The 12,131-nt window shown below is 39.4% G+C and overlaps 1 protein-coding gene across 1 annotated transcript in view; it reads left to right on the plus strand.

The window, feature by feature from the left end:
• The window catches only part of LOC104498626 (zinc finger protein 407-like), a gene marked incomplete at its 3' end in the record, with an annotated part of 45,036 nt that overhangs the window by 7,931 nt on the left and 24,974 nt on the right, over positions 1–12,131 (plus strand). Inside the window, exons 3-4 of the mRNA XM_010142065.1 lie at positions 758–841; positions 9,943–10,063. Of these exons, the coding sequence (XP_010140367.1) occupies positions 758–841; positions 9,943–10,063 (205 nt within the window). The remainder of the gene's footprint in view (positions 1–757; positions 842–9,942; positions 10,064–12,131) is intronic.

Below are 12,131 nucleotides of genomic sequence, written 5' to 3' on the forward strand. Positions count from 1 at the left end.
ATTTACACACTTCTAATGAGTACTGAGCTTGCCAGAATCTCTCAAATTGGTCCAGAGGTTTGGAATGAAGAATTATCATTTGAAGACGAACAATATGAGTTCTGCTGTAATTTCAGTAGCAATCCCCAGACCTGTTTTCTTTATCTCATGAAAACTTTAGAAACATAAACAGTGCTGAATTGCCACTGGTACTGAATAATGTGGCTTTTATTGTTGCCTGGGCTTATCTGTTTTTTCAAGAAAATAATTTAATGCTTATTAATAAATAGGAGGTAACTAAAGATGACTGATCTAGTCTGTTGAAAATTTCTCAGTACCCTTAATTTGTTAGTAAATTCAATATATTTTATTTAAGCAGAATCATATATACAGTATATTAACTTTTTTCCAGGCAATCTTTACTCAGCACAGAAAGGCCAGATGTATGGGAATTGTAAAAAATCAGGATATGCATAAAAACTGTTCAAGTGCATAAAGCAGCCCCATCTGGAAGACATCTAACAGAAATGAAGTTGTACAAAACCATTCCATTGATAATAAAGCTAATTTTTATGGGTCTGACAAGTATGTAATTATGTTCAGTGGTGCTTTTCAGATTTTATCACAGTCAATAAACCGCAGTGGTAATTTCATTCCCATTTGACATATTTACATGGAAACATTTGATTGGAGGAATTAGTAACCCTGAAAGCCTTGATAGATATGTTTTAATGATCTGTGACCTCCGCAGTCCCTCATCTGTTTATTGTTGCAACAGGCGAGAAGTCGTTCCTCTGTGACCTTTGTGGCTTTGCCGGTGGGACACGTCATGCCCTCACCAAGCATCGGCGGCAGCACACAGGTCAGTAAAGCTGTCTTTACTCTTTGCTATATTTTCTCCAGCAAGGGAGTCCCTCTACGCCGGGGAGTAACGCAAGTCAAATAGCACGTTACTGCACAAATAATACATCGGCTCATTGTTTACTTTGCTGCTTCTCGTTTGTGTGAAATCGGTATGGCCAAGGTCTGCATCAAATCGGTTAGCTGCGAGTTTGAGTAATTGCTTGGGGGGGAGTGGGGGATATTTTTGGTGTTTTTTTTCTGAAGGAAGTAGAATCGTAAAGACTGGCTTTCGTCTTTAAATGAATGCTTAGTCTACTAATTTTTTTTTTTCCAAGGCCCAAATAGATTACCTACTGTGAAGATTTTGCAACAGTCTGCTAGAATGTCCCTGGGTGAAAATTAAAGACTACATATAGATTAATCCATTATTTTGGACTGAGACATAGTTGAAAGCTACTGTTGTTTCAGTTGCCCTTTTGTAATTTTAAGATAGTTTGTAATTAATAGGTGCAACTTTAAGAGTTACCATATGGTTGGCATGTAAAGCAGGATTTTTCTCTCCCAGAATTAGTAAAGCTTTCCTACCACCTGGTTATAAAAAATTAATATCAGATAAAATTAAATTGGTTCTTAGTTTCAGAAGACCAGAAAAAGTATAAGTATTAAACATTTATTAATACATTTTACCTTAGTTGTGCTTTTCAGTAGTTCCTTGTATGTGTTTGATTATTTGAATAGGTTTTGTTCAAACAGGCACAGAAATGTTGCTGCATAAGCCACTGTAGTTTTTGTTTTACCGAGTGTCGTGAGAATAATGTAATATCATCAGGAATTGCTGTGTGAGTTAAGTGACCATTGTCTAATGTACAGTGGAAAGAAATGGCTAACAAATAAGAAGCTGTAGTTGTTACATCATGAATTTTCCATGGATTTTGTAAAGGAATCTCAGTGGGAGATTTTATTATGTCCCTGAATAAACTAATCTTGATTCAGGACATACACCACCTAAGTGCGTAATTTCCTGGAGAGCAGCTACTCTCTTTCTTGAGAGCCTGATGCCATTCTTTCCACCCTGGTTCAGTTTATTAAAGCAGCCAGATCTGGAGGAGAGTTGGATGCTTTCAGAAAAGTGACGTTTTCAGTGCTGGCCAGGCAGTATATTGAAATGGATAAGTTCTGAAAAAATTAATATGCAGGGATGAATTTGGGTTGCCAGTCTAACTATTAATCATACTTCCAGAATTTTTCTTCTGATAACAGCATACATTTTTGTGAGAGTACTGCTGCAGCTTGTTCCCGTTCACTGCAGGAAGTTAGTATTTTTAAAGTGTCTATGAAAAGGCATTTAGTAAATATAATAAGTTCTCTTAGTGTTACACTCTCTGTATGATAACAGGAGCAATTGCAGCCGCTGGAAGGGAAGTTACGTACTTCAGTTGTAACTAAGGGTTTCCATTTTTCTGGAGCTTTGAGGAATTTTCACATTGGGTGAAGTTTTCCAAATGTCGGCTAAGAATGATTTTTTTTTTTTTCCTTTATTAGAAATAAATCATTGTTATCCGTAGGATGGGAGCTACCTTTTCTTTTTTGTTGGCCTACCATGTGGCACACTGGGATCACACATATGTCTAGGACTCATAGTCAGTGCAGCCAGACAAATGGTAAACAACAATTTCAGAAAGGAAAAGTGGAAGAAGTGCACATTCTTGTCTTTTCCTTTCTTGTCTTTACCTGTTCTGCAAGTGCAGATATCTGGTTTCTCAGAAATGCAAGCCCTTATCATTGGTTATATATTTATAGGTTTTGTATCATCAGGCCACAAGCTGATAGAAAAAAAGAAAATTCCTGGTTTATGTGCAAAATAAGGCTGAATATTGGGTATGTTGCTGGTGCAAACCTGTCCAGGTTTTCAATGGCATTTTACCCTTCTTTTGCCAGTGTGGTAGAGACTTGTGTGCTATCATCACAGGGATTCACAGGTTATAGATCATGAAGCTTGCATCGAGCAGGCATAACTTTATATTTTATGTCGGGACTGGAGGCTCGTTATTACTTTGCTATTAACTTTATACTATACAGGACAGTATCTCAGAGGCAGGGGGATCTATCTTTTTGGCATTTATCTGCCTCTGTGGCACAAACAATCAGAGATGATTCTTTAGCAGAAAAATTATCTGTAGCTTCTATTTGTTTCAAGGAGAATGACACAATCCACCTTTGCCTGCATTGTTGCTCTTGCATGGGTTCCCTTCTGTTTTCATGCAGCGCACAGCTTTACCTCAGTCCTCAGCTGTGTGCTCTTCTCTTTGTACCTGTATTTTTCCTTCCGTGTCCCCAGTTGGCACGATTTTCCCAGAGCAGAATGCCAAAGCAAATTACAATCAGGTTTGAACGGGATAGGTATCAAAAATAGTCTAAATGGCTTAAATAATTCCCTACTGTAATACAAGCTGTCTAGGGAGCTGACACAGAACATCTTCCAATCCAAGATTTACTTCTATCACCTGTCAGAGACCCTTGATTCAAGGGCAGATGAGCAAATCCTCACATGTAGTTGAGGACACTTAACTGGCTTAACAAGCCTCCTCTCGTCCCAGCCTCAAGGCCTGAGGTGTCCTGACACCCCAGAGAAATGTTCTGCTGCTGATAGATATTTGACACAGGAGAGGACTGGCTGTAGGACCCGCCACTTAGACTTTTGATGCTCTTGATTCTGCTATTTCTTACTCTGTTCCGCCTTCTTTTGAAGTAGATTATTTTTCATATATCTGGAGAAATACATTTACCTCATGGAAGATGCATTTTCTTTGAAAATTAATTAGAGGGAGCATAAAATATAACTCGGTGTGAGTAAGGCTGGCAGAATCTGGCCCTCAGACGCTCATGCAGCAAACTGTAGGGACTAGCTAGGTAAACAGGATGCTATCCCTGGAAGATATTTTTTGTTCCGTAAGTGAAAAGAAGTACAGAAATGTTAAACCGAAAGAAAAGCCATTTGTTTTAAGATCTGAAAAATGTTTGTACTTAAATTTATTTGCAAACATAATGCATCTCCATAGAGATTTCCTTGATATAAGCTTTATCAACTCTAAAGTAGAACTGTAAAGTAAAAAAAAAATAATTTGACCTGTCAAGAGATCCCTGATGTTTCACCAGTTGACGTTTTTATTCTGTGTTAAATATGTTGTGTCCTTAATGACTGACCTGGTCCTGTGAGAGGCTCATAGTTTGAACACGGTGTAAGTTAAGTCTTCAGCGGATTTTGTCCTAGTGAAACATTCTCGCATTATTTTTTGATCTGAATGCATCTTCTTCCAGTCCTATTCTGCGAGAATCGACCTATGAAATTCTGCCAGTCTTTCCCTGGCTATGTAAATATCAGTGGCTTGATCTTCTATTTTGTGAATTAAGCAATGGCAACTTCAAGAGTAATCCACAGTTTGACCAGAATTTTATCACCCTGTGAGGAATTCTTATATCTATCGAGTAATTTACAATAGACACTGTGGCTGCCTGGGCTGCAAGCAGAAACTGTCTTAAGAAACTCTGGCCACTTGCAGTATCAGCTGGTGCGATGTGGTACGCAAGAGACAGCTTGCGGTGGTGCAAGAGCATACATGCCATAGTTCTGGTGCCCCAGCATGACTGGGAGGAAAAATTCTCATCTTTTGAGTCACGATAAAAGAGGGGGTTTTCAATTCAGAATTTGCCCCAGTAAGAAAATCTGCCTGAAGATAGGAAGATAAATAGTGCTGCAGATTTCAGTGTTGGCCGAATTTAGAATTAGTTAAATTACACAGAGAATTTAAGCTATTATCTGAATTTTATTATAAAAAGAGTAAATAACCTCTAAATCAGGCACCAAAACCACACACATATGGAAGAAACATATAATATCACATAATTTAAACATTTTGCCTTAATCGTGATCATCTAGGAAATTGCCTAAGAGATAAAAAAAAAAATGTAACGGTAACTATTTCTGTCTTGAATTGGGGACATGAAAACACTTAATTCTTAGTGTTAAAATGTCTTTTGGTTTATGTTCTCTTTGTTACTATTCTGCTCTCCACCTTTGCTTGTCTGCCTTTCGGCATCACTGGTTTTCCCTTCTTCTACGTTTCCCAGCAAACTTCCATCTTGTGCTGTGGTAGCTGGCTCCATCCAGCAGTGCTGAGCAGTCACAGCCCCTGCTCTCTTGCATGAAGTCCCTTTTTTCGTGTTGGTTAGTGCTCCTGCAAATTGCAAAAACCCCATCTTTGCCTTCAGTGACAGTCTGCATTTGCTGCTCGTGTGCTCTTGGTGGTGGAATCTTCCTGGGGATTGCAGAAGGGCGTTACAGTAGTAGAGCGGTAGAGGGTAAGCGTGCAGCAGTGCTGTGACAGTCACCCTGAACCTGTGGAACTGCCTAAGAGGACTGTGTCTTTGTTCAAGTATTTTCATGAATTTTTGAAGATGGTAGCTTACATGGTACAGATCACTGTTTGTACGATTGCTTCTGCTCACTCATTTCAATCTTGCGCTTCTCAAGACATTTATAGGTCAATGTAATAAAGAAAGCAAATTTAATAATATATGTGTTTTTATCCAGATGAGTGACTCACTTTGTGTTTCTGTTTCTCATGTGAACTGCTCTTTGACTTTAATGTGTAGTTACATTACTTGGCATTGAATTTAATGTATAATGTAGCCTCTTCCCTTCAACTTCCCCACCACAGCTTAGAAAAATCATAATGTTGAATACCACAGAAAATGTAGAAGAGGTGAAATTTGAAGGGGATCTGTGGTGTTTTTCCTTTTCCATTTATGCCAACATTTTCAGCAGTGTGGAACTTCATTATAACAAAACTTTGGCCAGAAATTATGCCAAAAACCTGGGTATCTTAAAACTCTCTCACTACCTAAGAGAAAGTGTCTAGTGAAACAGTTTTCCTCCCATTTCTCAGAGTACAAACTTCAATCATTTTTGCTATGGAAGAGCAACCCTCTGGCATCTCATAAGAAAGCAAGGGATCAGGGATGTATTTATTTTTATATGTCTTATATGCAAAAAGGTGACCAGACTCAAAGCATCCAGAACTTACTTTAATGCACCTCAGGCTTCATTAGCAAGCCTATAAGAGCCTCTCCAGGGAACAGCCTTAACAAACACTAGAAATAGTTGGAAATAATAAGAAGAAAGATCCTGTACCAGATAAGCAGATGGCTGCATTTTGTGGTGTGCTCATTCCTTAGGTCAAATGAAACTTGTAGGACTCTCTCTGTGCTGCTCAACACATCTTGAAAGACAATAGTACTAAAAGCAATAGTTTCCTTTAGAGGAAAGCTGCGGTAGGATTTTTTCTACCATACTAAGATTCTGATTAGTTGCTCAAAACTTGCAAATTGAAGGCATCGTTTGATTTTTAATTTTTTCCTTCATTTATGTGAAAGCTGTATCCTCGGTAGCACACTGATATAAATTCTATATATAATCTATTGGTAGAAATTGTCTGGAGAGGCATGATTATAAATAAAAATTCCATTTTGCCATTCACAAATCAACATCTATCACCAATACATATAGTTTTTGTTACTCTGTTATTGCATTTTTCCTTCAAAAAGTACTCGTTAAATATGTAACTACACAGAGGAATTTATGATTAGAGGAAGGTATACTCTGTGTCCTAAAATGCTGCTCATCAGTGACAGAGAACTCAAACGAAGTAAAATCAGAGAAAAGAAGAAAAACAAAGCTGTAGGTTTTTTGGGGTTTTTTTTGCGCAGCGGCGGAGGAGGGAGGGTAAGCACTAAGATAGCTGCTAATATAAGTCAATGCGGGTTTAAGAAGAGTGGAATAGGTAGAGCTGGCAAGGCTAACTGGTGAGCTGCTTTTGTACAGACTGGTGCTCCTCATGATCTACCCCTTTTTATCAGTTGCTTTCCCAAATGTTGATTGTTGGAGCTAAAATTTTCCATGTCAGGTGACTTAAACAACTGATGCACTTCAGCAGTTGCTTGCAGTATTGTCACAAAAGCAAACCCATTTCTTCTTTTGTGATCCTGTGATTAGGAAACAGCTTTTTAAAAACGTTTGTGTTAAAACAGAATAACACACCCCTCCAAAAATAGTGGGTCCTTGATCTTGGAGCATGTGTCCTTCCTTTTTTCCCCTGCAGAGCTTGTTGACCATGAGGGCATTTTGGGGCACCTATCCTTCTTTTTCAGGGGATTTGTTACTGACAGAGTTAGTGATGGTGAGACATGGACAAGTCTATAATGGCAAGGGAGGGGGGCTTGGTTTGGGGTTTTTTTTAACATTATTGATCTTTAAATATGTAGACTTTACACATTATTGAATAGACTATTTTATAGATACTACGTAGTATTGTTGAAAAAATGCTGTCAAAATTGCTTTTTTGATTTGTGTTATTTAAATTTCGTGTGAATTAAATCCTTGACTGGCAGAGAGGGAGAATATTTAATGGCAGCCTGTATAAAAATAATATTAAGTTTATTGCCTGATGTGTCTGAGGGTAGGAAGTGAGGAAGGAAAATTGGGATGCAAAGGCTGATGAAGAACATTTTGGCCCAAAGATAAGGAAGACAAAAAGTACTCAAATGAGTAGGTCTGTGGAAAACTTTTAAAAATAAACAAATAAATAAAAGTACTGCAGCTACAGCTAATATATTGTTCAACGCCCCCCAACCCAAAGAATTACCTACAAGTCTTTTAGATTTTTTCAACCGAACTTATCAACCTGGCTAATTTTCCATAAAAATAAATACTTTTTCCCATGTGCAGCTGCTAAGAATTACAGGCTGTCCTAGGCTGTCTTTTTTCTTCCCAATTCGGTTGGCTTCTGTTGTGTGGTACTGCTGTGATGTATTTTCTGTCAGGTGAGATTTACGCATAGTCCACTTGACAGGAGCAGTTAGCCACAAGGATTTCCTAAGGAGAAGCTTCCTGGAGCAGCAGGCAAGGATTATCATTTTTCTTTTGGTCACGATGGAATGTGCAAGCCCTCCTGGATTCCACGGGCCCCCGCTCCTCTGTCAACCCCACTGGCCCTGCCCCAGCGCAGCAGCAGACCTCTACCTGATCCCTCCTCCCCTGAATGGCAAACTAAAAATCTCCTTCCAGTTCAGATCTGCTTTTTTCACCAGGGGCCCAGCTGGCAAGGTTCTAATGCATTTGAAGTGAAAGCGTGTAAAAGAGTATGCATGGTACCCAAAATACCTGTGGTTCTACTATTTAGGCTTGAAAATGTTGCTATCTTCTTTAATACTGGAAGGTAAAATAAATCAGGCACAGGAAATCTTCAGTTCAAGAACAGGTTACGTTGCTAGGGAGTCTGTGGCCTCCCAGAGAGTTTAATTGAAGCAGCAGCCAGTACCATTCAAGCTGCTGGGAGAATCGGCTTCTACAGAGCAGAGAGTCAGCGGCTGACAAGAAAACCCCATTTGGGGCAGGAAAGACATACTTCCTAGCAGTCTCAATTTGTCCAGCATAGAGGCTTCCGCATTGTGTCCTGCCCCTTCACCTTTCCTTGTCCCGTGAAACAATAAATGAAAAATAGTGGCTGGTATTCTCTCCAGCAGCTGCTAAAAGCAATTATTCCAACTCTTTATGGAGCTTTCAGAAGCTGCTCTGTTGTCCTTCAGTACAGCGCTACAGGCTTTTCAGGTCTCAGGACCTTGGTTTTCTTTTTCCCTTGGGAGTTAAAAAACCCCAACAGTCTCCAAGAATTAAAAATGCAGATTTCTCTCTCTTCTCAGAATTCTGGCAAAGTCTCTTTGGAGGTCGTGAGTGTCACAAGCTTTAAGCAGGGATGCATGGCCTGGCCTTTTGCTAGTGATGTGTCTTCTGCTCTTGGTGCATCTCCTGGCAGTCTGAAAAACTGTAAATTGTACCTGCTAAGAGGCTGAGGTTCAATTTTGAAATTGCCCATTCTAGACCTCTGAACACTCTACGAGCCAGGTGTCCATCCTTAGCAGTTTTATTCAGACTCCGTAAGTTAGGGGTGTTGATTCCTCATGAAGGCTGTAGGATAAATACTTTTGAGGGCTTGCACAATGCAGTCAAGATCAACTAAGTTAGGAGCTGCGTTTTGTCTTTTGCATACAAAGAGAAACCTGTTTCCTCCCTAAATGGTAATCACATGTGCCTGTAAGCCACACAGAATATTTCTGGAGCAAGCAGTTGGAAAACGGGATGCAGGGCTCTTAGCTAGTTGTCACAGTACGTGTATCTGTCATGAGATTTTGTCTTAGTGGCTTTTAAGGGGTGGACCCCTACACTTAGTAAGGAAAGAGTAAGGAAAATTACTCTCTTCACATAACTTACAAGCTAGAGATTTTTATCTTTTTTAAATTAGTAATCCTATAGAAATTTTCAATTCAGTTACACCACATGCAGCAGAGATTGAATTTTAGTCTTCTGAAAATATTTTTGTCCTAGTCTTGGTTTGCTGGTTGGTATTTTTTTTTTTTTTCCATTAGCATTTCGAGTCCTTTTGCTGGAATTGGCCCACTGTTCAGGAAACATTCACAAGGTCAGAAGGACAGCAGGCAAGAGAGGGGAATGGAGCGCTGAATTCTGGTTCATATTCTCAGTCCTGGTTTATTTGTATTATGTAACGGATAAAATGAAAAATCCAGGACCAGAGATAAAAACAAAGTCTCTTATCTTCTGGAGATGTTCCTTTCTGAGCAGTGCTGAGTACAAGCTTCAGACTGATTTCTCACCTTCTGCCTCCAACAGTGTTGCTTTCCAGGGCTGTTCATAGGCCCAACTTCAACAGGAGGTGTAGGGTGAGAGGAGTGCCTGTCACCCGGTGGTGATACTTTCATGAATTAATGCCCAGTAACATGGCTACCCTGCTTCAGTCCAGTCCTTCCTCCTCCTTTTTGCTGCTTATGTGACACCACATAGGAAGTGAGCTGGTTACTAATGTGTGTATGTCATAGTGAGAATAGTATTTTGCAATTAAAAGGTTGTATTTGGAAATTGATTTTGCATTTGCAGCTGTTACATATACATGGACTAAAATCTAGTTCAAGAGATAAGCCAAAAATCTTGTCTTACTTTTCTGTTAAAAAAAACCTTGATAATGCATATCTTCTCTTGTCACCTTCTAGGAGAGAAACCATTCAAATGTGATGAGTGTAACTTCGCTTCCACAACACAATCGCATCTGACACGACATAAGCGTGTCCATACTGGAGAAAAGCCTTACAGATGTCCCTGGTGTGACTACAGGTAATGAGTCATTAACTAAAGCGTGATGAGAGAAGGGTTAAGGTGATCAGACGAGGTTCATTTGAAGTCACCAATAAAAATATATTGCCATTAAAACACCATCAGGGCAGCAGTAATTGCGTATTAAATTAGGAGCTAAATTTAAAAACTTAGTCTTCAGTAGTTAGGTATTACTTTGTAAAGAAAAACAAATGATGGGAAACCTTTTAGTGGTAACACTGCAGCGCTAATGTTGAGTGTTTGTTTCACAGCTGCTCTAGTGTCTGTTAGAATTCTCCATGGTGAGGCCACTTATCTGCATCGCCTTTTCAAATCAGTTGCAATTTTGAAATTTTTCTCGCTTGAGTTGCAACAATTTCACCAAGAAAGGAAAAGTCCCCTAAAAGGCTTATCAGACTAAATACTCACCAGACACTTATTAGAACGGGAAGCAACTGGAGCTAGGTACGGTGCTGCCGAGGCTTGTTTCTCTGCTCCAGTGTTGCTTCTCCTTGCCGGCCAGGTTGGGTTGGCCATAGGGTCTCCTATGCTGCACCACTAAAACCATTCTGTTAGGGCAGTAGATTAAATTATCAAAAATCACACGAATGGAGAGTTAAGATTAAGTCTGGTGCTCATCCCATGTGTCTTTTGTTCGTGGTAGACTACTTATTCAATGAACTCATACTGCTTCTTGAATGAACCTTTACTCTTCTTAAACATACTTCTGCCACAATCTTGAACACTTTTTTTAATACCTTGCAGGGAGGTGGCTAATCCGTGTGTACTGTACTCTGTATGTGTACCACAGAAGTTGTTCTTGAGCAGTTTGCAAGCACTCGTGTTCAAAAAGTTTTTAAAAAATCAGTATTATGTTTGGTAAATGGCATATGATCATGGAATTAGATGCACGTGCTGTGATGCATGCACGCAAGAGGAGAAAGTTAAACATTTCGTTATACCACTATAGCGGTTTTTATTTTCTTTTAATGCTGAACACACAATGGTAATGTTCTTTTGGAATAAGTTTTGATGTAGATTACATAACAAAGCCCAGCTGCTCTTGTAACAACTGGTTTCACACTATGTAGGAGCTACTTTACAGAAAGCTCCCATACAGAAAGCTTCTGCAGTGATCATGCAGTTCCTGTAGAAAAGTTTTTGTTTCATTGGAGAAATGTTCTGTGAACACCCATTAAATTACTGCCTAGAACTGCAGAGAAGGGAATTTGATAACCTCAGGGTGATGGGCTTCCACTTCTGTGCTGCTGCCTTTAGGGTCCCACTGCTTTTTGTTTTTTGTTTTGTTGTTCTTTTCCTTTTTTTTTTCTTTACTGTTTAACTAGAAGTGTTTCTGTCAGCTTCAGTAGGTTGTCTAAGAATGTGGGACTGTTTTGTGTTTGTCAGAGTGGTTGTGTTAAAAGGTCTGCGTTGAGTGAAGTGAGAGCATATAAGTGACAGTGTGACATGACGTGCTGCAAGGAAGGTAAAAGGAGTGCGACCATTGATGCTGCATGTTTGAGGAGGCTTAAATCTTACGTTCATCCGCTTTAATGGACTGTCCCAGTTGGTGGTAATAGTCTGATTACAGAACTAGGTAATGAGAGGTTTGATTTCCTGGCCTGAAGACCCTAGAGACTGGAAGCGTCTTAGGTGGGAATCAGTCTGGGGTTTGTTACACACTCGCAATGAGTTCATGCGATTCCCTCACTCAGTATGACAAAATGCATAACTTTAATGCTCCGTTTAATGAAAGACAGGAGATCATTTTTCTTTGGATGGACTGTTTTCTGTATGGGATAGAAATTCCAAGAAATAACAAGTTTTTTACTGGTGTTTTATTACATTGGAGGTTATTAGAGAAGAAGCAAGCATGACTCGTTCTAGCAGGATTAAAAGAAATCTCTGAGCATCCCCTGCCTCTATATTATTGAAAAATAAATGTTTCATGATAATAGGATGTTAGTTTCCATCCCTTACAGGCCAATTTTGACCTAATCTTTGGAGGCTGATCTCTACAGATACCAGCTGATGAAGCTTTGATTCTGCAGGAAATTTGTTCTGAGCTCAGCTGAAAAACATCTGGCAG

The sequence above is a fragment of the Buceros rhinoceros genome, unplaced genomic scaffold, assembly GCF_000710305.1.
Source record: "Buceros rhinoceros silvestris isolate BGI_N320 unplaced genomic scaffold, ASM71030v1 scaffold12720, whole genome shotgun sequence".
In the NCBI taxonomy this organism is placed as follows: Eukaryota; Metazoa; Chordata; class Aves; order Bucerotiformes; family Bucerotidae; genus Buceros; species Buceros rhinoceros.